General features: G+C 52.9%; 11 protein-coding genes across 11 annotated transcripts; 6 read left to right on the plus strand and 5 right to left on the minus strand.

Moving 5' to 3' along the window:
* Positions 1 to 4,932: 4,932 nt before the first annotated feature.
* Positions 4,933 to 6,618, plus strand: SCP_0701240 (predicted protein; the record flags this gene model as incomplete). The annotated part of the gene is made up of 2 exons (XM_027760054.1): positions 4,933 to 5,008; positions 5,063 to 6,618. The coding sequence occupies 2 exons, from the start codon at positions 4,933 to 4,935 to the stop codon at positions 6,616 to 6,618; spliced, it is 1,632 nt and encodes a 543-aa protein (XP_027615855.1).
* Positions 6,619 to 6,988: 370 nt separating this feature from the next.
* SCP_0701250 (hypothetical protein) lies at positions 6,989 to 8,452 on the plus strand (the record flags this gene model as incomplete). Its single annotated transcript, XM_027760055.1, has 1 exon — positions 6,989 to 8,452. One exon carries the CDS (start codon positions 6,989 to 6,991, stop codon positions 8,450 to 8,452), a length of 1,464 nt encoding a protein of 487 aa, XP_027615856.1.
* Positions 8,453 to 8,668: 216 nt separating this feature from the next.
* On the plus strand, positions 8,669 to 10,469 carry SCP_0701260 (Metallo-dependent hydrolase; the record flags this gene model as incomplete). Its single annotated transcript, XM_027760056.1, has 6 exons — positions 8,669 to 8,723; positions 8,830 to 9,049; positions 9,110 to 9,178; positions 9,235 to 9,464; positions 9,514 to 10,154; positions 10,209 to 10,469. 6 exons carry the CDS (start codon positions 8,669 to 8,671, stop codon positions 10,467 to 10,469), a joined length of 1,476 nt encoding a protein of 491 aa, XP_027615857.1.
* A 629-nt stretch (positions 10,470 to 11,098) lies between these two features.
* On the minus strand, positions 11,099 to 11,656 carry SCP_0701270 (hypothetical protein; the record flags this gene model as incomplete). The annotated part of the gene is made up of 5 exons (XM_027760057.1): positions 11,099 to 11,241; positions 11,299 to 11,364; positions 11,415 to 11,477; positions 11,528 to 11,574; positions 11,634 to 11,656. The coding sequence occupies 5 exons, from the start codon at positions 11,654 to 11,656 to the stop codon at positions 11,099 to 11,101; spliced, it is 342 nt and encodes a 113-aa protein (XP_027615858.1).
* Positions 11,657 to 12,801: 1,145 nt separating this feature from the next.
* Positions 12,802 to 15,660, plus strand: SCP_0701280 (Saccharolysin; the record flags this gene model as incomplete). The annotated part of the gene is made up of 15 exons (XM_027760058.1): positions 12,802 to 12,951; positions 13,024 to 13,029; positions 13,083 to 13,430; positions 13,489 to 13,509; positions 13,574 to 13,705; positions 13,759 to 13,953; positions 14,010 to 14,304; positions 14,365 to 14,451; positions 14,508 to 14,736; positions 14,797 to 14,844; positions 14,900 to 14,992; positions 15,044 to 15,123; positions 15,193 to 15,322; positions 15,379 to 15,520; positions 15,577 to 15,660. The coding sequence occupies 15 exons, from the start codon at positions 12,802 to 12,804 to the stop codon at positions 15,658 to 15,660; spliced, it is 2,040 nt and encodes a 679-aa protein (XP_027615859.1).
* A 1,192-nt stretch (positions 15,661 to 16,852) lies between these two features.
* Positions 16,853 to 20,234, minus strand: SCP_0701290 (hypothetical protein; the record flags this gene model as incomplete). Its single annotated transcript, XM_027760059.1, has 15 exons — positions 16,853 to 17,032; positions 17,084 to 17,149; positions 17,201 to 17,605; positions 17,660 to 17,761; positions 17,820 to 17,920; positions 17,972 to 18,101; positions 18,163 to 18,897; positions 18,948 to 18,972; positions 19,026 to 19,142; positions 19,212 to 19,321; positions 19,382 to 19,474; positions 19,526 to 19,546; positions 19,606 to 19,896; positions 19,960 to 20,150; positions 20,219 to 20,234. 15 exons carry the CDS (start codon positions 20,232 to 20,234, stop codon positions 16,853 to 16,855), a joined length of 2,583 nt encoding a protein of 860 aa, XP_027615860.1.
* A 299-nt stretch (positions 20,235 to 20,533) lies between these two features.
* Positions 20,534 to 21,776, minus strand: SCP_0701300 (hypothetical protein; the record flags this gene model as incomplete). Its single annotated transcript, XM_027760060.1, has 5 exons — positions 20,534 to 20,662; positions 20,719 to 21,138; positions 21,190 to 21,288; positions 21,373 to 21,468; positions 21,525 to 21,776. The coding sequence occupies 5 exons, from the start codon at positions 21,774 to 21,776 to the stop codon at positions 20,534 to 20,536; spliced, it is 996 nt and encodes a 331-aa protein (XP_027615861.1).
* Positions 21,777 to 22,017: 241 nt separating this feature from the next.
* Positions 22,018 to 22,389, plus strand: SCP_0701310 (Succinate dehydrogenase assembly factor 1, mitochondrial; the record flags this gene model as incomplete). Its single annotated transcript, XM_027760061.1, has 2 exons — positions 22,018 to 22,070; positions 22,125 to 22,389. The coding sequence occupies 2 exons, from the start codon at positions 22,018 to 22,020 to the stop codon at positions 22,387 to 22,389; spliced, it is 318 nt and encodes a 105-aa protein (XP_027615862.1).
* A 93-nt stretch (positions 22,390 to 22,482) lies between these two features.
* Positions 22,483 to 23,413, minus strand: SCP_0701320 (hypothetical protein; the record flags this gene model as incomplete). Its single annotated transcript, XM_027760062.1, has 3 exons — positions 22,483 to 22,770; positions 22,842 to 23,008; positions 23,107 to 23,413. 3 exons carry the CDS (start codon positions 23,411 to 23,413, stop codon positions 22,483 to 22,485), a joined length of 762 nt encoding a protein of 253 aa, XP_027615863.1.
* Positions 23,414 to 23,836: 423 nt separating this feature from the next.
* Positions 23,837 to 24,283, plus strand: SCP_0701330 (hypothetical protein; the record flags this gene model as incomplete). The annotated part of the gene is made up of 1 exon (XM_027760063.1): positions 23,837 to 24,283. The coding sequence occupies one exon, from the start codon at positions 23,837 to 23,839 to the stop codon at positions 24,281 to 24,283; it is 447 nt and encodes a 148-aa protein (XP_027615864.1).
* Positions 24,284 to 24,421: 138 nt separating this feature from the next.
* Positions 24,422 to 25,902, minus strand: SCP_0701340 (D-amino-acid oxidase; the record flags this gene model as incomplete). Its single annotated transcript, XM_027760064.1, has 8 exons — positions 24,422 to 24,500; positions 24,553 to 24,889; positions 24,945 to 25,052; positions 25,120 to 25,333; positions 25,387 to 25,461; positions 25,517 to 25,556; positions 25,616 to 25,680; positions 25,735 to 25,902. 8 exons carry the CDS (start codon positions 25,900 to 25,902, stop codon positions 24,422 to 24,424), a joined length of 1,086 nt encoding a protein of 361 aa, XP_027615865.1.
* Positions 25,903 to 25,937: the final 35 nt, after the last annotated feature.

Here is a 25,937-nt window from a genome sequence, read left to right on the forward strand (position 1 = left end):
GTGGTGCTCTCCGACGCCGCCGTGCTTGCCCTTTGCAATTGTCAACCGGGCTCTTCGGGCTGTGGACGACCTAATTCACTTCCAGGTTTACGTCCATCTTCCTCTCGATCTGGCCGATGTCTCTCCTGCGTGGAGCTCGTCCCTCCAGCTGCAGCGGTCGTATGTGTGCATCACCTGCTCCCTTGCTCTGCGATGCTGTCCTAAGGTGGGGTACTCGCTTGCAAACCTCGCCGCGGGACAGTTTCAGCTCGTCATCATAAACACTCTTCGCCTCCGCGTTGCACATTCTCCGCTCTCCTGTACATTATATGCAAAGGTCGCTCACCCACGACGGTGAACCAATCGACGGCCGTTAAACAAGTACGAATTTGAAGCCATGCGCGTGCAGGATGAGTCTATTCAGAAACCCTCCCCGGGAAAATAATCCCCAAGCTTCCCGAGGGAACTGCTGAACAGAAAAATGCGAAGACGGAAATACCATCAAAGAAATCTCAATGGGCGTCAGCGACAGCGTCAACCACTGACACCGAGTACCGCGCGTCATTGCTCACTGCGTCGCACAGGGCGGACCCCGCCGGCGTCGTCATTGGAGAAGACGAGCAATGGCCGGTCGTCGAATTTAGGTGTGTACCATCTCTTTGGCTCTGTACGACAAGGGATTAGTCTATTCAGAACCCCCCCGCGGGAAAATAAACCCACATTCCCCCGGAACTGCCGAAGAGAAAAATACGAAGATGGAAATATCATCAAAGAAATGTCAATGGGCACCAACGACGGCGCCAACCACTGACACCGAGTACTGCGCGTCCCTGACATTAATATTCAAGTCGCTCGCCGTATCATACAGGGCTGCAGACCGCATCCGCAGATATCGTCATTGGAGACCATGAGCAATTTGAATGGCCCGCTGCCAAATTGTGGAGTGTGCCATCTCTTTGGCTCTGTGGGTCAAGATGCCCACTTACAAAGCTTTTTGGCCTCGCCTTAACAACAATTGGACACCACTAAGTATTCGACGCGGTAGACGATGAGCGGCCCCCGATGAACGGCATCGGACACACCGACCCACGCTAGCACCCGGCCAATGCGTGCGCCCTCGCTGAGCTCGACAGCGGACCCAGGAGACCGCTGGTAAACATTGACAGGTGAGAGCGCCTTCGATTTTTCTCAGAGCCGTCACGAAATTACCAAAAGCAGGGGGGGTTTCTGTGTAAACCGGGTTTCTGAATAGACTCAGCTACGACAGTAATCCAATCGACGGCCGTTAAACAAGTACGAAATTGAACTCACGCCGATGCTCGTGCACGGCACTAGTACTGCTCCCACTGCAGGACGCGTCCATATTATTCGGTTCTCGGGGATAGCCATTAGCTCTTCTCGTACTGGCGGGCTTCACCAGGTCTTCTAAGAATCTTCCGCTCTTCGTTACTGAGTAAGTACTGAGTACCGACACCCATTGGCCGCCGCCTTCAAATAAAGCCGGCATATCCTCTCTGCCCTCCAGACGTCTGTGCGTCAACCTCGTCGACTCGGCTTCCCCTCGCCGAGGTCAATTCGCAAACAGGAGCCAAAAAATTCGAGGGACGACACTTCTTCGTCTGCGTCGTCCTATCAGCATCATGCCGCCTTCACGCTTTCTTCAACGTTGCAACACCTGCGACTTACTCCACCCTCGCCCCCGGCAACGGCTATCCAAGCGTGGCCGAGGCGCGCTGTCGAAGGGCATCGGCCATCAGCAAAAGTGCACTTCTGTTACCATCGGTTACATAGCATCGTAATCTAGGAAATCCGTTACAACACTCGAAATTATTGAGCAAAGTTGTAATGGATTGTAACTTCTCTACGGGGGTTCCGAATATTTCCCAACGTTTCAAAATATTTGGTAATCCATTCGCAATGTACACAATCTATTCCGAATACCTGGAATGTTTGGGACTCATTACCATGGATTCCCAGGTTTATAAGGCATCGTGATGGGATTGTAAGCAGTGGCAATGTCAGGGGACAACTTATAATGGCTGTACAAATAGACTTACTCCCAGTGGACAGAGCACAGGACAGGAAATATAGTAATCATTGCGGCAAATACAACATAACATACAACAGGTGTGACTACATATGAATACAGAGAGTTCACCACAGTCCGCATGAGTGCCAAATAGAACAGGAGAGCAGTGCAAAACCTAAAGAGAGCACAAAACCGGAACACCACGAGCTGGTGCGAGAGCAGGATGACCATCGAGAGGTGAGCTGGATGTCCGAGAGAGCACAAAGGTTGAGAAAGTGCCACTGCAAGGAGAAGCGGCAGCGAGGAACAGAGGCGGTGAAATCTCAACGACGAGGGCCAACAAGACCATCCAGGAGAGGGTAGCAAGAGTACAGAAATCCAAAGGCAGTCTGTGCAGAATGCTGTGAGATAGTGCTACACTTGGTGCGTACATTGAGGTCGGTGAACCTGGGGCCTACCGACTGTAGTGTCGTTCTTTCAAAGTTGACAGACCATTGCTGTCGTTGCAGCAGTCTGAGCGCACATTCCTGCTGGCATCTGCACGAAAGACCTGTCTATAATAAAGGAATTTATTGGGTAAGTTGTCATGCAGGCAATGATACGTGCTCAATATGTCAGTTGAAACATCGCGAGCTTTGCGAAGACGAACCGGTCCAGTGCGGGCAGGCCTGCGGAGAGAGCGCATCAACTATGTTACCGTCTAGAGTGCACGATTACTCACTGGCTGGGCATCACGAGCCCACTGCTGCTAGTATGGCCGGTGTCCAAATCTTGACTCGGTATATGCACCGTGGACGGTTGCGAAGTGTGAATTCTAGGCAGTTCAAAGGATACTCAATAGTACATGCACCTGCTCAGGCTCGATCTGGTGTGGTGTATGCATCGAGAGCACTAGCTCCATGCATCACGATACGGCATGTACCATGATCCTGTTCCCAATTCATGACAGCAAAGACAAGACGGAACACATACTGCAGTCATACAGATAGGTGTGTGAGCAGTGGAAGGGCACAAGTGTGTCACTTTAAATGGATGAGAAGCTCCTAAGGCACGTCCTGCAGGAAGGGCACATATGTAGAATGAGAAGAGCAAAGCACTCGGTGGAAACGGTGTTAACGTTGGCGAGGCGCGCTTCTGCGGCGTCGTTGTCATTAATTTTGTCGTCAGAAAAGCGGCTGTGCCGCCAAGAATGCGTCGACATACAAGGAGGAATCAAAGCAGTGAAAGACACCAGAAGAGACCGACCGCCTCTTATATGGCCGGGAGGAGAGAAGTGTACTACGTCATCACTGTTGAGTAGCTTCCAAATTGGGAAGAGTCACTTCGCAAGCCGACTGGGCCGTCACCGTGTGCCTTTGACTTTGACTACTTTGCTACGTACACAAGTTTGTCGGACCCAAGACCGCGTGAAGGGGCTGGTTTGCTCAAGGTCCTATTCATATTCCTGCCGGCCACAGAACATAGAATGGGCAGTGAATATCGGAACGAGGATATGCAAAGGATCTCGGAAGAAACGGTATGGACGAGCTGGAGTCCGCAGGCAGGTAAATGACTGTCCTAGTGATAGTGGATCGTTCCGTGGACGTTGTTCTGTGCTCCCTTGTCGAATATTTCTTGAGTCTCTGCCTTCAGTATAATCACTATTAATCACCATGTTCGCTCAACATTACAAGCACTTACAACTGCCTTACATAGGTTTATAGTGCATTGTAATGGCATTGCAATCAGTCATCTACGTTACCGAGCATTGCAACGAATTTGAAGGGATTACGAAGGTCGCAACGCAGCCCCATTATTCTAATGGCTTACGATGACATTCTAACCTGTTATCACATGCGGGCGAATACTACAATCGTCGGAATCCGTTGTAACAATTGTGCACTTTTGCTGATAGTCGCACCCTTGGCTCCATCCACGTCCCACTCTCTTCCAGCATCCAAGTTCCCGTACTGGAGTGTATTTGCAACCGGGCGCCAAATCTTCCTGGGCCAATCAGAAGGCAAGGTTAGCCAAAAATTTACTTTCTTCGAGCCATGAAAACCGTTGCAAATACACTCTACTCGAAGACACCCCACACTTATTAGCATCCCGCTCGCCCCCACGTATGGATTCGTACTCGGACACGCGCGCTAGCACTGGCATTTGTCGTAGATTCGATCTCGAGGCGTTTTGCCGACCAATATTAATAACCCTCAGGGCGTGCTTCAATACGGACAGTGGTGTCGCAGATACGTCTCCGTATGGGATACGGAGAGTGGCAGTGAGCCCTGCGCATGCAGATATACTGCGACGACGCCATCCGCTGCGTGGCCGCGCATGGATACTCGGCGTGTACATACGTGAGCTGCACCAGGTAGCCAGAATATATTGATTGATATCGCGTCCGCCATGCATAGGACGTGACATGGACACTCCACGTTTCTCCCGAAGGCTACAGACGCCACTCGAAGTCTCTGGACACAAGGACTCTCTCAGAAGGTTTCTAATTTAACTACCTCTGCAAATAGATGAAATTTTCAGTGAGAGTGGCGTGAATGTATTGATACAAAGTGCTGCATATAGTGCCTATCTACGTACCACAGAAACGTCGCCTCGAGCACCTGGGGTCAGCGTAGCGTGCCGGCTCCGTGCAGACCCGCGTCTCGGACTGGAGCACGGTGAACGGCCTGGTGTTCGCGCGGTGTGCGCGGGAGGGACTGCAGAGGAGAGGCTATGTGTCTCACATACTCGGAGGAGAGTCTAGATCTGTGCGCGATGGTGTGGCCGTGGTTAAGATAGAGAGCCTCGGTCTCTGTTCAGCGTTGACTCCAAGGACCAACAGGACACCAGACATAACAGCACGTGACTGTGGTCACGTCACAGCACTAATAAGTACTCTGAAAATTTCTCCTTTGGTGACCTCCAGCACGAACTGTCTACCTTAGATGAACCAAAACATAATATATAGTGTGGTCCCTGAACCTACAAGGACCAGAACAGAGCGAGGCCTGTCGCATGAAGGTGCGCGTGTGCGGTCATCATCGATCCAGGTTTCAGCTCAACTCACGGTAGCAGGCTCGGTCATCGCAGTAATGAACGTCGGCCAACCTCGCACTGAAGAACAGCGTCCCCAGCTTTCGAACGCAATAAGGCGCATCTGCTCAATCGAAGACCTGCCCCCCGAGCTCCTGCGCTGCATCTTCCTGTTCGCAGCACCCGCGTTTGACGCGGACGAGGAGGTGCCGGCGTATGAAGACGAGGAGCGGTGCGCTGCACATCCGGGGCACCTGGTAGCTCGCGTGTGCCGCCTCTGGCGTAACATCGCCCTCCAGCTCCCGGCACTATGGACCACTGTCGACTTCAACGACGGGTTTCAGCAAGCCGAGGCATACCTTGAATTGTCGCGAAACGCGCCGGTGACGATTTCGCTCGATCTCACGAAGCCGATCAGAGGCCAGTCCGAGGACATACGGGATTCGGACATGGACGAAGACGTGGAGCGCATATTCCTCCCGCTGATCATGCCGCATGTTTCCCGGTGGCGCTCGCTCAGGTTCAGCTCAGACGATGCGCATTCGATGTTGCGCGTGCTGGTCGCCATGAGCAAATGTGGGCCGGCTCCTCTGCTGGAAGAGCTCCTTCTCTCCCGCCCTGTTGCCCGCAGTCGTGTGGAAATTGGCTACATGCCGCTACTGTTCGCCACCTGGTCTAAATTGATCCTGTTCCAAGACAATGCGCCGAAGCTGACGCACCTGGCACTGCGGGGCATCTACCTGAACTGGGCAGAATCGCGCTGCTTCAGTGGGCTGCATCGACTCGAGCTTGCGTACCACGCGGAACCCGTCCGGCCCGAGTACAAGGAATTCGCGCGCATCCTGAACAGTTCCCCAAATCTGCACACACTCATTTTGCGCAACTCGGGACCTTTCGAGGGATTGGACGAGTGGATGGAGAGCATGGGGCTCTCGGAGGACGACGACTGGCTGCCGCTCATTGTCGTCCTGCGCTCGCTCCGCAAGCTCGTGCTGGACTTCACGTCCTACCGCACCGAGTTCCTTCTGAAATGCCTCGACTTTGGCTCGCTCGAAGAGCTCGAGATTAGCTCTCCCTCCGGATCTCCCTCCTCTTTCATGCGGAGCCTCGTCCAGCGTCCAGAGGCGTTCGCGGGCTTGCGCTCCCTGAGCGTGTCAGGCCTGCGCACCCGGGACTATGTCATCGAGTTCTACGCCGTGATGCCGAACCTCACGACGCTCACCCTCGACTTCCGGCGCATGTCGCGCGAGTGGTACCGCAACGCGCGCCGGCCGCCGCTCGCGCGCTTCGGGGGCTTCATGGGCCACGCGGCGGGCATGTTCTTCCCGCGCCTCGACACGCTCGTCACGACGGGCGTGAACGGCCGCATGATGTGTGCGCTCGTCGGGGAGCGCCGCGATGCGGGCATGCCCCTGCGCTGCGTGCACATGCACGCGGGCGACCGCATACGCCCGGACCGCCTTGCGTGGCTCGCGGAGAACGTGGAGGTGTTTGGGCTGTTCCGCCACCCGGAGGACGGGTATGTTGCCACGGCGGAGGAGGACGAAAACTCAGATGCCGTGAGCGATGATGATTCCGATCTGGATGAGGACGAGTAGTTTGGGAGAGGACGACCTTCGGGGGTCGGATGCGCGATGACTTCAGGAATAGGTCTCAAATGTGTTTCTACTTATGATCAGATTCCAATATTCTTGATCTGCATACTCGACTTTCTGAATTGGGGGCAGAAGCCATACAGTTCTGCGATCTCACGTGCCGACTGATCCATGTCTTTGTTTGTTGGACATTGACAATGGACTGCCTCTCCCAAGCACTTGATCACCACAAAGTTCTGACCACTGCTGAAGTTTTGTTGTGAAAGCAGAAGAGTACAGTAATGACATTCTCCAGCGACTGTAAATGCTAACCATTCTAACAGATCGCCACACAATGTCCCTTGTCAAACAAAGACTTTCTCGCCATCTCAAGATGGCTGTTCTTTCCATACACGACTTACATCCTGAAATAATCTCCCACATCTTTGTTCTGGGACCGTCCAGGGATAATAGTCCAATCCCGTATGGAACAGTCGACAAGGGCGACGAGCACGCGGAGGAGTCCAGTGTGGACTGGGAATTGCTCGTCTCCCATGTCTGTCGGCGTTGGCGCGATATTGCGATCCAAAACCCCATGTTGTGGTCCACCATCCACTTTGAGAAGGGGATGGAGAGAAGCAAAGTCTACCTCGATCGGTCGCGTGGTGTCCCCCTCCATGTCGTGGTTGACTTCATGTCAGCGAATACGAAGCAGAGCAGCCGACGTGACTACAATAGATGGAGACATCTCGTCGACATTTTTGCCCTCATATTCCCACATGTATCCCGCTGGCGCACCTTCAGGCTAATGCTGAAGGAGCATATGAATATGAAGCTCTCCATAGAGGAGTTGTGTGGGTGCGGTGCTGCCCCTCTACTCGAGGAGCTCTACCTCGACGTTGCAGAGGCAAAATACTACTTCTTGATTCCTGTCATATGCAACCCGAAACACCAGGAGCCTATTATGTTCCGCGGCTTCGCACCAAAATTAACGCACGTCAGCATCCGTGGAGCACCTGTCCCATGGAATCGGTTCGACTTCGTCGGTGGTATGGTACGGCTGGAGCTTGCATATCACAGCCATGCCTTCCGTCCCAATTTCGACGCATTTGCGCATATGCTGTGCACCTCGCCCGAGCTCCACACCCTTATCCTGCGGAATTCCGGACCCATTCATTGCTTTAAAGTGTTAGACGGACATATTGTGCCCGACGACATAGGATTCCGAACGATCTCTCTGCCGTCGGTCAAGAAGCTCGTGCTCACCTTCGAGGGGGATGATGCGGCGTCTGTCCCGTCACTTGTGGAATGTTTGGAGTTACCGAACGTCACTGATCTCCAGCTTTCTCTTCGAGGCAAGGACCTCAGCGACTTTCTTTATTCCCTTGCCCGACCTTCGCTCTCCACAGGCAAGGCGATTCTCGCTGGTCTTAGAAGCCTGAAGTTGTTCGGGTTTGCATGCAGTTCCACTGCTGTAGCAGAGGCCTATGGTGCACTTGCCAATGTCATATCGCTCAATCTCAATTTCGCGTGGATAGGAAAGGGATGGTACCGATTCCTTCTCGATCCGTTTCACATGTCGCGTCCCACGGCGGAGGCAGCGACCGACCGTCCACTGGCGTTTTGTCCTCAACTCACGACGCTGATATGCACCGGGCTTAATGGGGGAGAGCTGCGTGACCTGGTGGAGGCGAGGCGAGCGGCAGGCGTGCCATTACAACGGTTATTTGTGAATCGGGAAGACTACGTGGAAGTGGAGACTACTGCATGGCTTCGCGCTGAGGTGGTGGTCTACGAACGATTTAGAGCGGAGGATGATGATATTGAGGCTAACTTCCAGGAGCCAATTGCAACCTGACACATATGACACAGGCTTAATATACTCACACTACACGTTGAATATACTTCGCACTCTGTCTTTCCTATAGTCTGCCGTCTCCTGTTTCTCGTCAAAATCTCCGGAAAGTATTTGTGCAGTCTGCGAAATTTCCAGCGTCGTGGCACACGCGTGTTACGCATTACACGTGATCTGCGTTTCCATCTGTCACAGAGCTGCGATAGTCTGAAATTCTGAATGCCGCAGCGCTCCAACCAACTGGTTATGATGAGTGGAAGGGATGGGGACGAAGGCAAGTGAATTTCAGTTATTGAAGAATTACCTTGGTATGCTGCTAATTATCTCCCTGCCTGTGGCTTTTATTTTTGCTGCAATGTTCTCAATGTTAATTACTCAAGGCCTGAACAGACGCTTGGTTATACACAATGTTCATCTAGATCTTGACGACGATGGACATGCAGGCACCGAGCTATACGATGTTGTCTGCGTGGACGGCATAGTCGATACCATCAGCCCTGCGGGGTGCAAAGACACCGAATTTACCGACCTTGCAGACTCTCCCGATCGTTGTGACCTTGAACAGCTTGACGCGGAAGGGCGGGGAATTTTACTCCCAGCGTATGTCAATCTCCCGCCTTTTCTACAGTCATGCGAGCAAATTGACACCTGTGGTTGTAGGTTGTGCCACGGGCATATCCACCTGGACAAGTGCTTCCTCTTGGACAAATGCGATGACCTAGTGTCAGGGTAGGCACTGCTCGTCCTGCTCATGATCGCAGTCATCGTGGTGATGCGGTGGTTAGAGACTTCACAGAAGCGCTGAAGGTCACAGCGAAAGCCAAAAGCGCATTCCCCGCTGACACGGAGGATCTGTATGACCGGGGTAAGCGACTAATCACGGAGAGCGTGGAGTGTGGTGTCACGTTGATGCGCGCCCACGTCGAGGTGGACCGGACTGTCAACATGTGCTGCCTGGAAGCTGGTCTTCGGCTGAGGGAGGAGTTTCAAGATATCTGTGATGTTCAGATTGCAGGTACAACGACCCTTGGTCTCTGCAGCATCCCGTCCTTATTACATGACAGCTTTTGCACAGGATCCGTTATTTGCCTCCCTGGACGACGAACACCCAGGGAGGAATCTTGACCTCCTGCGCAACGCGTCCAGACGAGCTGGGGTACAGGCAGTTGGCTCTGCGCCCTACGTCGAGCCCAGTACAGAGCATGCCAAACGCAATATTAAGCTCATACTCGATACTGCAATTGAGAACCGACTGCACGTGGACTTCCACCTCGATTACAATGTAGATCTCACCTCCGAACCTCTGATTTGGTACGTGCTCGAGCAACTGCACGAGCGAATCCGTTCTGGGCGATGGCACGCAGGCGCACATGTGTGCATTGGGCATGCAACGCGGCTGACACTGTTCTCCGCAGACGAGTGGACGAGGTTCTGCCAGCTCGTCTGCGAAAACGACCTGCCTGTCACGCTCGTGGGTCTGCCTCCGAGTGATCTGTACATGATGGGCAGAAATTTGCCGCAGGCACCCAGGAGCACGCTCAATGTGCCAAAGTTGGCTAGGGAATATGGCTTGAAAATCGGCATGTCGGTCAACAATATTGAGAACGCTTTTACGCCTCAAGGCCCGTTAGACCCGCTGGCGTTGTGTCCTCTTGGGGTTGCTATCTTCCAGGCTGGAACGAGGCAAGACTGCCGTACTCTTCTCGTACGTCTCACACAATTTTACTCCGGGGTGTTAACCCGTTAATGTTATGTAAAGGAAGCCGTCACGCTGAATACCAGGACCGCAATCGGGCACGCGACCATGTCTCCCTTGACCGGTGAAAGCACGTCAACGTGTGGGCTGGTCCCAACCATAGGCAATGTTGCAGACTTCGTGCTACTTCACGATAATGAAACGGCGTATTCTGCTGCACTGAATCCGTCATACTCTCGGACTACGATAAAGGCCGGTGTAATCGTTTCTCGCAGGCTGGCCAAGAAATGGTTGCGAGAAAAGAAAACAGTTCAAAGTCTCTGATGGTATGCGCTAGTGAGTTGACCCAGTAGCTAGATTTATACCATTTCACTTATAACCTCATAACATAAAGTTAGTCTAGCGTTGCTGGGCTGCTCGACTTTAATGTTGTGCTAGCAGTGGAAAGGAAAAGGAGCGGTCCTTACATACCCCTCAGTTTCTTAACCTTCCACGGCAATGTTTTACTGTGCGCACTTGTGGCAAGTACCGAGTCCTTCACACAGTTGCGAGTGAGAGTCGAGCGGAGTCGTGGGCCAAGCCTCAACTGGGACAAGCCAAGTGTCCTCTGGTAAGTGTCCAGCACAGAGGGTAAAATTACACCTCTGTTTCAGTAGCAACGTGCGTTCGAAAGATAACGCGCAGGGCCCCAGAAATTTCTTGTTGTTCAAGGCGGGTGGAGAACTGTATGCGGCGTATACGTACTGGATGACTTCCCGTAAGGGATTTAGCGGTTAGCAGGGTCTTCTAAAGCTAACTCTGGCTTCGAAATATTTAACTCCGACAATTTGTCATCCAAATTTCCCTAAATTGGAAATGGGCTACTAGACTTACTCGCTGACTCAGCACTCCGGGTGCTCAGCGAGTACGGTGGGATTGGAATGCATGCGGCACGCGGGCTTGGCTCGTTCACATCAGACTGTCAGAACTAGGTAGAAATGCAAGACTACAGCTGCTGCTTCAATCATATGGAGGTACAGTGAATCATGAACACTTGAGACCAACAAGTCTGAGTGTGCACTCAGTGCACCGAGCCTTACAGAATGCAGAGGGAGCCCTGAGAGCACGAAGTCACACTCCATCCATGTCAAGTGCAGGTTAATTGAGAACTTACAGTAGAGCACATATATACTCTTCGCACACCTCTGCACGACCGCCACTACTTTAAACCACGAACACACTTCACGGAGTTCAGAACGCGCGATCACGTGACAGTGCAAGTTTACTGACGAGTACATTCATGATTGCGGAAATGGGGCCAAGCCTCTTGAGGAGTGTATGCAATTAAAAATGCTGTGAGAATGTGGAGGTGTGGTCTCAGGCTGTTCATAGATGGTACTCACATGAGGTAACTAGTGCCAAGCCTTCGGTCAGGGTACAGCAGAGATATCTGGGGTTGAGCGACAAATTAGCATGACTATAGAGACAAAGAGAAAATCATCAGCATACACAATGTTCGACAAAGGAAACATTACAGTTGGTGTCTGGATCTGTGTTGGTGCTCAGCATTTGCTGTGAGTCTGTCACTATTGTACTTGCACTCCAGGATGATGACAGATGTGCCAGATGGATAGGAAGGCAGTTACAGTGGCATTGCAATACACTAAGCACAGCGATGGAAGACGAGAAATGAATATGGCACTCACCCTGGTTCTGCCAACATGCTCCGCGTGGTCTCCCGCTCCCGATGTCAATAACTTACATTCCTCCAGCCTCTGCAGGCCCGAAAATTGTCTAGCCAGGCTGGCGCGCAAAAGATTTGTATAATAGCACCAACATATGTGTGATGAAGTCGGGGAGGACACGGGATACAGCGACGAAGGCAGGGTGCGCGCGCATTCAGCGCGTTTAGCGCATTTAGCAAGCATTTAGCGCGGCTAAAGTTTAGAATCCACCTCAGAGTGGATCCTAAATTTGGCCTCTAAACCAGTTCTAAATGCTCGCTTAAGCCATTTAGAGGTGTTCAGGAAGTTCTTTCCTAATTCCAAAACCTTGTGCCGGTTCGGCAGCTTAGTCATAAATCATCTCCGACAAATAAAATATCTATTTCAGGAAGGTTGTCAGGGACTAAACGGGCTGCCGAGGTCAGCCGAAGGGTTCTAAATGTTTAGAAACCGGCTGCTATCCGCTAAATCGCTTACGGGAAGTCATCCACTACGACCACTCTGTGCATTGTGCGCTAGACGCGTGAGACCATCGCGCGGGTGCTAAGTTCGCGTAATTGAGCGGGTCATGAGTTGATCCTTCTTCACCATCTCCATCTGCTGCCTTACCAGTCGAGCGGGTTTCAATTCCTCTGGGCGTGTTGTGGGCGGAAGCAGTTTACGCAGTCGCTGCGGAAGCGTAAACAGGCCGCTTTCTATTCAGAATCTGCCGGGTCCCGGACTTCAGCATGTCGATTTCTACTCGGGCATGTGCCATGCTGGCACCACGGAGGTCTGTGTCTCGCTTGGCAGTGCATGTGGGGGTGGGGGCACTGGCAGTCTTCGGCGTATTCAAGCTGTGTTCTGGACCCGCACGCATGCCGCACGCGCATATGGTCACGGCGCCTTCTCGATGGATATATCGATCGCAGTCCACACTTTCTGGGTTGTTCTCTCCTTCTACCACAACCACCATGGCGTCTCTGAACCCACCTCAGGCTCCCCCGACGTGGACCCATTCCGCCGCAGATGTGCTGGCCCTCACCAAAGAGGCCATCGCTCGCGATCGTGAGCTGAACGATAGGATTGGTGCTCTGACACCTGCTGACTGCAACTTCACATCCGTATGCACTTCAGTATTTCCTCCTTTGTTGTTTGGCTTGACCCTCCGCATCCTCTGTGATGGTGGTTTTTAGGTGTTCGTAAGTTCTATCCCGCGTTGCTCCTATTTCTCCAGGACTCATGTGCTTGCTAGGCTGCCCTTGCCCAAGGAGAAGCCCAGATTGATTCAATCGTCGAACCGCTCTCATTCTACCAGAACGTGTCTCCCTCGAAAGAGTTGCGTGATGCCTCCAATGACGCGGAGGTCATGGTTCGGGACTACGGGGTTGACGCGTCTATGCGATTGGACGTATTCCAGGCCAAGTTGGCCGCAGAGAAGAACATCAAGGAATCAAACGTCAAGCTGAGTCCTGAAGAAATTCGTCTGGTGGAGAAGATGATTCTGGACGGGAGGCGCTCTGGATTGGCTTTACCGGACAAGGAACGCGATGAGCTGATGCGGTTGCAGAAGGAGCTATCTCAGACATGTCTTCAGTTCAGTGTAAGCATGTTGCGTGACTTGCTTGTATATAGTCGCGTTACTGAGAGCATGAGGATAGAGAAATTTCAACGAGGAAAACGTGCGTTGTCTCTGAGACGGTAGCTTTTCCCTTCTGATGAGTCCGACAATTGGGCATAACGTAGGGCTTCGTATCATTCACTCTGGAAGAACTGAAGGGCGTTCCGGCCGATGTGGTCTCTGGTTACACAAAGCGCACCGAAGGAGATAAGGAACTGTACGATGTGACATTCAAGACGCCAGACATCTTTCCCGTCGTAAGTCTCCGCTCTTATAATGAGCGGAGATATTATGACCTTTGTCTTCATAGTTCAAATTTGCAGAGAATCCAGAGACGCGAAGGATCGCGTATGAGCGCCGTGAGGGCCGACTGGACGTTAACGCACCAATTCTGAGCAAGGCCTTGGAGCTCCGCCGTCAGATTGCTGCGCTTCTTGGGTATGACAATTGGGCAGACTACATCACTGAGGTAAAGATGGTGAAGAACTCTCGCGGCGTCATTGATGTAAGGCTTCCTCTGCGTACCGAAATATCTGAGCTCAGCTGCTGGGATGTCGGCAGTTCCTCGCCGATCTAGAGCAGAAACTGCGCCCCGTAGGACTCAAGGACCGCGAAGTGCTTCTCGCACTGAAACAGGAAGAGCACGCAGAGAAGGGCTACCCGTTCGATGGCGAATTCTACGTGTGGGACTACTCGTACTACGACCGCAAGTTCATCGAGCGCTCGCTAGACCTAGACGACCAGCTTGTGAAGGAGTACTTCCCTGTGTCATTCGTCGTGCCTGCGATTCTGGAAATTTATCAAAGTCTCCTTGGCGTGCACTTCGTAGAAATGAAGGGGGAGACGTGGCACCCTGGTATGCGTTTCGACTTGATCGTGATCCTCCTCATTATGACCTTGCTTCTTATTGTTTCAGAGGTGCAGCAGTTCTCAGTCTGGGAGAATGATGCGAAGGATGAATCCGGGTTTATCGGCTTCTGCTACTTGGACCTCTTTCCTCGCGGTATGCGCGTTTCCCTTCCTCGTAAATTTTTGCGTTGACATACTCGTATCATGCAGCCTCGAAGTACTCGCATGCAGCCGTCTGGCCTCTCCTCCCAGGGTACCAGCGCCCAGATGGCAAGCGAAGCTACCCACTCGCCGCGATGGTTGCGAATCTCGCGAAGCCGACACCACAGAAGCCAGCATTGATGCGCCACGACGATGTGGTCACGTTCTTCCACGAAATGGGACATGTATTCCACGGGCTCCTGAGCCGGACGAAGTATTCGCGGTTCCATGGTACCAGGTACAGATCCTTAATATCTCTGATCTCGGAAGGGTGTCAAATGTTGCGGCTATTTTGCAGTGTCGCAAGAGACTTTGTGGAAGCACCATCCCAGATGCTCGAGAACTGGTGTGTCAGCCTTATGGTTTCACATTGCGATATAATTGATCACCGGTAAAAATAGGTGCTTCGAGCCTGAAGTACTTAAGCGAATGTCTCGCCATTACGAGACGCAGCAGCCGCTCTCTCCTGAGTTGATCGACAAGATCATTAAGAGGTGGGATTTTTGTTCCTGTGGACGTTCTGCGCCTGACAGTGCGTTCTTCAGCCGTTATGTCAACGTGGGGCTGTTTTACCTCCGTCAGCTCTTCTTCGCAAATTTCGACATCAAGGTGCACACTGCGAAGAGTACGCAGCATCCTTGCATCATTCATGCCGATGTGCGATACTGAGCGGTACTTGCCTTCGTATACACAGCCTCATCGGATGAGACCGAACTGTGGAATAAGCTCCGAGAGTCGATATCTCTCGTCAAGGGAGGGAAGCCTACGACTGGTCAGGCCACCTTCAACCACATTGCAAGCGGTTACGACGCAGGATACTACGGGCAGGTTTTCCTACCTTCCGAGTGAACTGAAGAAGTAATTCTATTGCGGTCAACAGGTACACGTACTCTCTCGTGTTCGCTTCGGACATGTATGCAACAGTGTTCAAGAAGGGCCCCCTCGATCCCGCACTTGGTCAGCGCTACCGTGAAAAGATCCTGCAACCTGGAGGGAGTAGGGAAGAGCTCGTATCACTTGAGGTTCGCCATATTTTCATTGAGCCGTAACGGTATTCGCGTTGACCTTGAACCTACAGGAATTCCTCGGACGCCCGCCCAACTCTGAGGCGTTCATTAAGGAATTGTTTGGGCACACTTCGGCGGCATCGCCGAATCTCTGAGCTCAGTGCTGATGTCAATTCCATGAACTCGCGTGCCAGAGATAACCACTGACGTCGAACACGACAAAGTGCCCACGCCAGTAATCCGTGGATGTGGCTGTCATCCTATCGTTGATATGATATGAACTGCGCATATATCTCAAATGTGAAGTAAACTTGCAATGTATGTACCTACTGCGGCACGAATGCGACGTCCTGCGTCCTGAAACAGCTTCATCTATGGAGGTACGTAGATCATTTGTCAGGAAGGGTGGCTTGGTGCATCTCGACGAATCACGAAAGCCAGTCTTTCGCTGACCTCTGGCGGCGATTCCAGACCGACTGAACAGAACGGTAGAACAATCAGTGGCGCCGCAGTCACTTTCGAGCTGACGGCGGTTGATGAGAAGGAAAGGGGATACACCAGCGCGATTGTATATGTTAAGCCGAATCTTGCAACCGAACGAAAACCTAGGACAACACGGGAAGATATCTGGCATCTGTCCGTAAGGCCAAGGGGAACTGGGGAATGGCATATGAGAAAAGGTCAAAACACTTGCAAATTTATCATGGTTCTTGCAGAGAGATTTGTCCGTACTTGGTTGAGCGAGATTTGCCTGAGACTCGCACGACGAAGCAAAACGCAAGTGCAGAAAAACGTTGATTGCGCTGGTAGCCTGGTGGATTTAGACGAGGAAGATCAATCGATGTGGAGGTGGCGAGTAAAGCGGGTATAGAATAAGTAGAGATTGAATTTGCAGGACTCACCAATAGTTCCTGGGACATCCATATATCATGCCTGGAGCTGGATGGATTTCATTCACTGATAAGAGCTGCAAAGTGTAGCAGTGACCATTGCAATGTAAGTATTGGCCGAAGGAAATTGATTCTTGGATCAGTCGGTCCGAAGCCCCACGCCCACTATACGCCGATAGTTAACGCACCTGATGAGACGTACCTTGCACGGATATATAGTTCGCTGTGACGGCCGGGGAGTAGTCGGAAGCCACGACGAAAGATGCAACATGCATTCGATCCGAACAACGATACATGAATAAAGTAAGGTAGGCTGCACTGGAAAAGAGGATTACTGCGCTTCGAGAGTGATTGATGGAGCTATGATGAATGAATGCAATCAGAATGGGACGTTATTTCTGGATGTGGGTGGGGATAAGAAAAACGATCCGGAAAATGCAGGAAACAAACAATCGGCTCAGTCCTCGGTATCGACCTTGCGACGCTTGGATCGGGTAGTCCGATAATGATACTCGTCTTCCTCGCCTTCACTGTAATCTTCGTCAGGAACATCCGCGCCATAAAGCTGCTGGCGTTTCAGCTTGTCGGCCTTGCGCAGACGAGGCAGATTATACGACAGCGACTTGAAGAATTCGCTCTGCAGATAACGCTTAGATCCCTTGACGCAACAAGCACGTGAATAACACACCTTCAGCACGCGCACTTTGGTACCGGGTTGTGCTGCAGCTTGTTCGCGTTTCTTCTTTTCTTTATACTGAATGGTAGTCTAAGGGCCATATCCGTCTGCAAGACTACACGAGCTCACCTTCTTCTGTTCCTCCTTCAGTAATACAGACAAGTGCTTGATCCACCGCTGCAGGTTTGACTCCACTCTACGCTTCTTCACATGCTCATCAACCCTCCCCTCGACGATACCTTCGTCGTCGCTATCCGGAACCACATAGCATACAGTACTCGCTGCACTACGGCGTGGCCTATTCTTTCCTCGGGGACTGCTCGGAAGCCTGGACGATGAAGGAACCGCACGAGGTGCAACATTCACCATCTGCGTACTCGATCCACCACTGTTCTCAGCCTTGACTTTTACCTTGTGACTTCGCGCCTTGCGGGGCGGAGTAGTGTTGCCGCTGAGCTCATCCGGAGTCAAGTAATCTTCCTCGCCAAAGTAAAACTCGATGCCGGCCTCGATGTCGTCATACAGAGCGGTAGACTATCGAAGCAACGTCAGCCAGCCGAAGTGTTGAACTTCAGCAGTAGCCCTTACCGGCGACCGACCAAGCCGCCCGAGCATCTTGAACTGCTTGAGCGTTACGGGAACGCGATTGGCCATGTCGAAGTTCTCTGAGTAAAGGTACGGCTGAAGCACCTGAGAATGTTCAGTAACATTCTATAATACTGCCATGCTTGCATGAAGGCGGACTCACAACAGTGTTTTCATTCAAGATAGCATGCATCATGAACACGGCGCTGACTGCACTGCGATGACCGTAATGGGTGCGAATCCATCGCCCCACCTGCTGGTAATCTACATAGCGGTCAGAACGTCAGATCCAAAGGTTGAAAACCAGTAATTCACCTGCTGGGTAGGGTAACCTGCCTAGACCATCGTGATAGTTCGTGACCATTTCATAAAATCGGCGGCGCCGCATAGGTGCCATTTCATCCTTCCTGATCATGGAAGTCAAAGTGTCTTGACCAACAGGACCCTGTTGATGTAAAGATAAGAGCCAAAGTACAACCCCACAACAAGAAGCGGGTGGAACGTACGAGATCGTCGTCGTCTCCGTCATCCGGGGGATCGGGCATCTCAACAATGTCGCTGTCATCATCGTCGTTACCCTCAGCAGTATCTTGGTGCTGGCCCTGTACATCTTCCACTACTTGGGCAGAACCTGTCCCTTCAACTGCAGCCTCTGCAAAGCTTCCACTGCGCCTAACAGTCACAAAGTCTCTGCAGAGCCTTGCCTCGAACTCGTGGCAAGCATTCTCGTCTTCAGACGGAGGCAAGTCGTCGAGGTCTATGCGGAAGTTGTGCAACACGTGGGAGGCGATCACATCAGACAGGAAAGGATGTGATTCGACGAGCCTCTTGAGCATCTTCCCCTTGCAGCTGATCTCCAGACACTTGAGAGCGACGTCCTGCAGCAGCTCCTCTTCCTCCTTTTGTTCCAAACCTAACACGACGCGGCCATACTCCAGAACACCCCAGAAACGATCGGGGACGAACTTATTTACAAGAACGTCGACTAGGTCACACCGCGTCACTGGGCTTAAGCCCATGCTCTGCACCTTTTCCTTGCAAGCCGAGACGTACGCACGAAGCAGGGGGGTCGTCGTGGGGCGAGATATGGGTGATGGTGAGAGCGGTATAGACTCGGAGTGGAAGATTATGAGCAGCAAAACGAGACGGACGGTAGGGTCTTGCGAAGGGTAGTCACGGTGCAATTCGCGGAGGACAAGGAATGTGTACGGATTCGAGATCGAACGAGTATTTATGAACAGCTGGAAAAGACATCAGTTAGGGTTAAATTCTGCAACATTTATTTTGCTACCTTTATAAGTTCTCCAACGACAGAACTACCAGGCAGGCGTCAACCGGTTTCAATGGGGACACAATGACAGGTACGAACCGTAAATCATACTTCAACTCTCTTTCTTTATCAAGTCTCTTCAGTGCTGCATAGGCCTGATCGTTCGTCCCCGCCTCCATACAAATTTCGGCAGCTACCGTTCTGCTTAGGAACATGCTAAAGCATCCAAAGCCATAAGTCATTTGCCCAGCAAACACGAAGAATATGATAGGAAATATGACATACGCAGGATCTAGACGCGATAACTCGCGGACATTCTGAATGATCTCGTCCGCACGGCCCTCGTAAGCAACTGCTGGTTTCTCGAACATCTTGCGGAAGACGAAATTACGGTACTAGGTGCAAGTAGTGTTTATAGATTGTTGATGCCATGAATGATAAGGGAATGCACTGACCTTGCGATCCATGTAAAAGCCATTAGTGCGTGCGTAAGTTAGAAGACGTGGCTCGATCGCCAGCACGAGAGGAAATTGGGCCATCATGGGATCCTGGAGAAGGCACATATAGTCACTGCAGATGGTATCACATCATCCACATACCTTATTGCAGAAGGGGATAAACTAGGAGATGACCCACGCGTGAATTGGTGCAGAAACGCGCCACGGAACGCGCCACGCACCTTATACTTTTCCAGCACATCTTTCAGCATCTCCCATTTGCCCGCCCGAACGTCCGTGGTGAATCTGTTCTGCTTCAACAGCGCCGCGAATATGGAAGCGTCATCGTCACCCTTGCCGGTGGGTATGTCGCCGTACATGCGCGCGGCCACAGCCATGAAATGGGAGAAGACCGGGAACGAGATGCTACGGACCCATGGGGTCTTGATGAACCCAACTTGGGTACGGAAGTAGTGATGAATGGCACATTGCGCGAGATAGCGCGAGAGGTGCGCGCCGCTGGATATCAGTATCTGAGGCGGGAGTGATCAGGCTCCACGTCACTTCAGGCATGATACCCCAGGTGAAACGCGTACATCGATGACCTTCTCGTTCATTAGTTTGCCTCTCCCCAGAGCCCAGTAAAGCGCCTGTATCCGGCCATAGCGGGCGAGGAAATACGATGCGCGGACATACGGATCCTGCGTGAACTGGTAGAACCGCTTTGAAATAAGACTAAAGTTCGTCGGATTCTCGAGCTCATTCAAGATAATCTGTATGATCTCGTCTGAGAGGGCGGTCGGAGCCACATAGAGTGAGTCGGGTGGTTCAGCCGCACGTCATGACGAGACATACCGCAAAGGTGCTGCATGGTGCCTGCGATGCACGAAGTCCGCACCGGTGTTAGAACTTACAAAACCAGGCCACCAGTAGAGACCACGACGGCGGGGGGCTCGGGAGATGGACGTCGTGGAAGGGAGAAGCCGGTGTGCTAAGGAGGATGGGATAAGAATGTTGAGATCTGCCACACGAGCGGTCCTGCCCAAGCGGCGGTAGAGGCGGACCTCTAACTTTTTCTGAACGAGGCCTTTGTGGCGGGTGTGCTTTCTCTCAAGCAACAACGAAACGGCAGTGTAACAAAAGTTTTGGACATATGGCTGAAGTGTTCTACTAGAATGTGCCCTTGTAATAACTACTCCAGACTTTCCAAGGCACCTTCCAGTCGCGGAGACGCAAGCTCGGGTGGAACGCGTCAAAGTTGACTTCCTGCAGACGCTCGAGGTATATTCTCGTCGGGATCTGTACGACAAGGTCATCGTCTCCCATACACATCCGTAACGGCCCGCGAGACGTACCCCACTAAGAAACACTGGCCTCGCTCTTACCGGCACCTTCCCTCCCATCCCTTCCTCCTTAAACATTTCGAGCGCGGTGGTTAGATGATCATTAGCTACTGTCGCAAATTCGAACACCGCATCTTCAATGCCCTTCGCGTTCCCACCTTTCCTAAATACTTCCTCTTGGCTGACGCCATGGCGCGCGGTCATCTCCGCGGGTATGACCATCCGCCCTTGTGCCGTGTGATACGGCATAGCGCGGAGGAGCGTGAAGATTCCCTGCGAAACGCCGAGATGGGAGGCGGCATGAGAGAGCGCAGACGAAGAGGATAGTGACAGGAGGGACAGGAGAAGATAAAGGAATGTCGACGATGTGGCCTCGGCATGCGCTGTCAGGGAATCAAGGGTCAGGTGCGTGGGAGTGTCTAGTTCGGCGTCCTAGGATGATGTGTCAACCAAAATTCTGGAGACGATCCATGTGGACCGTACCCTGGCATCGATGATTCTCTTCAAGTGGTATGCTGATAAATTCGTCTTATCCGACGCGTCATGCAGCGCAAGCGCAATGGGGTGCCTCGGCGGTCTGCCCTACGGGACATCCATGGTCAGTAGAGATTCACCAGTAGACATGTTCGGGGAGGTATGGAGGAAAACAGCGTAAGTGAGACGCACGTCGGACATGGCCTTCACAGCGTCTCTCCAAAATTGCATCCTCATCTTCCCGATCATCGGTTTGGACACAGCTTCTTGCACTGTCGCAAGTTCCACCTGCAACGCATTCTCAGTTACACGGAAACCTAAGCAACAGCACTGATCATACGCACGTAAAACGCCCTCAGGGCAAGGTAGTGATCCCGTAGCTCGCGCGGGTAGAATTGAGATGTCAGGAACGCCTCATAGTCGCGCTGGCGGACGAAGTCGCTACAGTATTTGGCTGGGTCACCGATCCCTCCTTCGACACCAGCAGATGTGCCGCTAGTCATTTTTCGACGTTTAGTGCGACTGAACGACGAAGCTGTGGTCAGGGTGGAGGACTTGGGTGCGGCTCGCGCACCAGCACGTAAATGTCCCAGCATCGTAAATCCACGGGAAACGATCGATAACGGATGTGGGAGAATGCACCAGAGTCTCTGGCTGCTGACCGCAAGAGAAAAGGGCGGAACAAGTTCGCCACAATCACGAGACTACTCGACGCGTCTGCCCGCGTCGGCTCAGGTCGACCGACCATGTCAAGCGATTCCTTCCATAATATTCCACCACTGACCAGCCGTCCTTCCCAGCTTGTTTGCCTAGACAGTTGTTATCACCGCAGGAAAGATGTCTCTTCGCCGCTCCGGTCTTCAGAAGGAAGTGCTTGCTCTCTACAGACGGTACGCCTTCGGCCTTAACTGTCGATCTCACAGCGCTGAATCATCCGCATACAGTGCTCTCCGCATGGTGAATACCAAACCACCACGAGTGCGCCCCAAGTTCCTGCTATTCGTTCGCTACAGTTTCAAGACCCAAGCCTCTGCCATGTCACCGAGAGACGTCTCTGCAATTGAGCACATGCTACGGCGCGGGCGGAGGCAGTTGGATGTGTACGAAGATAGCAAGGTGCGGGATTGCTGGGTGAGCGAAGAGATGCTGCGGTGGAGCCAGCAAGACAAGGGACAGACAGCGGGTACCAGCAGGAGCCCCTCAGCCTGATTCTCAGGTGTTAGACTGGCTTGAACACAGCTTGCGGCAAATCGGACGCGACCCCAAATGACATGGATACCCAGATACTCTGCAGACAAACTTCTACGGTCGCTTCGCCTGTCCCTCGTTCTGCGGTGCGGTTTCAAACAAGCCCTGCGCAGCGAGGTTCGCCGCGGACTGCGCCTGCCCTGCATCCTGTCTACTCTCCTTATCCGCCGCCTTCGCTGCTGCCTGTGCAGCAGCAGCCTCCGCCCGCTCCTCAGCCACTCGCTCCTCCCGCAGTGCCGCCAGTTCCTTCTCACGCTGCTCTCTCAGCGCCCCGACCGCGCCCTCATACGCCAGCCGTCGCTCGTTGATCACGTACTTGATGCGGGCCATGCTTTTGCGGCACTGGAGTGGTGCAACGGAGGTCGTTAGTACGGATAATCAGATGTGACGGTTGGGCGGCGTGTCGGACATACCCGTAGAGATTTCTGCTTCACATTGAGTACTCCTACCGTAATCCCATGTCGCCTCGCCTCCTCCGCTTGCGAAGCGAGTAAGTTCCGCTCCCGCAGGAGCACATACCACAGCGTATGCAGGTCTTTGAAGCTCTTGAGACGCAGCTCCGCCGCGGTCCACGAGCGACCTGGTCAGTCAGAAAATCACGAAAACAGCCATTCATAGACAACATCACAAATTAAGATGTCAGTAAGAGAGCAGCCCGAGAGAGAATGCGACACGGACCTGTATTTGTGGTGAGGGCATTGTTTTGCTCCACCGTCTCATACGACACGACACCGTCCTTTTCCGTCCGACGGAAGAACCCATATAGCCCGTGGTTCGGATTCACCGGAATGTTCAGATGTGGTCTGAGGGCGCCTCCCTCGTTGGTCGATGCAGATGAGACTGCGGCCTTTTTTGAGTGTGCTTGGACGGGCGGAGTGCCTGGGTATGTCGTGGGGACAGCGGTGGCATGTGTTGCTAGCGTCCGGGGGCGCAAGACGAAAGAGAGCAGAGGTGAAAACGTCCGTGCTTGTATTGAGGGAAGCATTATCGACTGTTCACTGAAGGGGGTTACCTAGGGAGAACTGGTATGGGCACACGGAGACAGTTCTAGAGGCAAGACGGAGATCAAGCGCCAGTCGCGTATGTCACACCTTTGTCACGCATGCGTGACTCATTATCGCCACTCTCGGAGAATGAGTCGCATCTACTCTGCTATCACATCTTGGGACATTTCGATTGCGCAGATCATCCACCAGGCGTTAACAACAAGAGCCTCATATTTTTCTGCCAGAGTCTTTTCTCCGCTCAGCGCCGAGCGAGAACAGCTTTCAGTGATTGAGCATATCGGACGCTATTTCCTCTGCATGCAGTTCGGAGAGAACCCGCACTCGTATATATATAAGACACTAGCATTTCTCGCATTCTTCCTCAGAATAGAACCAACGCTCGCCGTACACGATCTTTGACTATGGCTCCCTCCGTCGGCGAAACAAACCTGACCGCACTGCTCGCGACCATGCAGCCGGTCCTTCAGCCAGACACCTACGTCTTCCTCACCTTCCCGCCTTCGGTGCAGCCCCCCGCGATGCTGCCGACGACGTTGACCTTCGCCGAGTCTGAAGGCACAACCGTCATCACGACGCGTGCCACCGCGGAGGCGCACGGGCTCACGGACGTGCACTTTCCCTCGCGCATGATCACGCTGCAGGTGCACTCCAGCCTGGAAGCCGTCGGGTTCCTCGCGACGATCACGGCTGTGTTGTGCCGCCGCAAGGGCATGGCAACCAATGTCGTGAGCGCGTTCTTCCACGACCACATTTTTGTTCCTGAGGCGAAGGCGGAGGAAGCAATGGAGGTTCTGCGGGGTTTGGTGGAAGATGCGCAGGTAAAAATCGCTGTGGAGAAGATGCAGTGAGGGAATATAGCGCGGAAGTTGGGAAATTGATGCAATAATGATGATTTGGTCGCGGTATAGTCTGAGTACGGGGGATGTCATCTACATTGTTGTACCCTCCACAGCTTAGATTCTACTTCATGTATCCGTCCCCGCCCCTCACAGCTTACTGAAATTGCCTTTGATCAAAGCGACAACTTCCTCCGCAGCTCCCCACGAATTCTGGTATCCTGCCGGTCTGGACAGCGAGTCAATTGTGGTTACCCATCATCTAACACAAGCCAACTCACCCGAAGCCATAAGCATGCACGATTAACACACGACCGTCCGGGCCAGCCGACGCTGGCAGCAGCTCGCTCTTGTGCGACCCATCGAGCCACTCTACCTCGATGCGCGCGCCGTTCTTGCGTGCGGGGCGTAGGCCGACATTGTGGCTGAGGATGCGCGTCTCCTTGTCTCTGAGGGCGGGTGCGAGCGCTGCGCAGCGCTCGAAGATTCCCTGGGCCGATGAGAAGTCGAGGGACGTGTCCCAGCTGCCTTCCTGGTAGGTCCCGCCGAGGAGGACGTGCCCCGTCGGGGAGGGGCGCGGAATTATGTAGGTGGCATCACCGTCCGCCGATGGCCTCCCTACAATGAGAACAGCTATGTCAGATAAGTTTCGTAGGTATGACACTACCCTCACCGAGTGGGAAGGAAAGGAATTCGTCGACAGCCGGTGCGTTGACAATAATCGTCTGGCCGCGGATTGGATAAACATCCTTATCCTCTACACCGATCAACGACCTGGCACCTGCACGTTAAACCACTCCGTTAGGTGACTATGTGGCAGTATATGCTCGGGGAGCATGTAGACTAACCAAGAGCTGTGGCATTCACCAGCACGCCGCCAGCACCCACGATGGCAGCTGCCTGGCCGAGACTGTGCATCCTCTTACGGATGAACTCCACACCGCGTTGTTGCAGCTGCTGCTTCAGCCACGGGAGGTACACCTCGGGGTTGACAGAGAAGGTCTTGAAGCTGACGCCCCCCTTCGCGCCTTTGGGTACTTCGCTGGGCTCGAGCACGCGGAACTGCAGGCGACGTTGAAAGCATAGCCTCGTTCGATTCACGAGGGAATACTGACGTCTCGCACAAGAGTCTTGTACCACAAGTTGGCGAGGTCAGAGTCGTCGTCGTAGTAGACTCGCGAGGGGAGCGCCTGGGTGAACGTGATTAGTACGACAGCCTGAGCATGAGATACTGCTTGAGCTCACTCGTGTAAGCCCGGTCGGGATCATGTCCCAGAACTTGTTGCTACAATTTGTTGTGTCTTACGATACGAAGCAAAAATGATGGAGAATCTCGACGCTTACAATGTGGCGATCTCCCTGCGTAACGTGTCCTTGTTGAATCCTCTCATGGGTGACCAGTTGGCTCCCTGATCAGATTGTTATCAGTAATCTGCACGCATTATCTCTGCTGAGGAACGAACAGCCCATGGGCTGGCGAATGCCTGCGAGTCGAGGTCCTCTGGCATGTCGCGTGCAACAATCTTGATCTTGTACGACTCTGCCTCTGGGCTAGTAGCTAAAACATATGCAATGGTGAGGCCAACCACGCCAGCACCCAAGACGACTACATTCTTCACTGGTGCAGACATGGTGGTGTGATACAGAGAGTTATATTGATGTCGAC

This window comes from Sparassis crispa, assembly GCF_003851025.1.
Source record: "Sparassis crispa DNA, contig_000006F, whole genome shotgun sequence".
NCBI lineage: Eukaryota > Fungi > Basidiomycota > Agaricomycetes > Polyporales > Sparassidaceae > Sparassis > Sparassis crispa.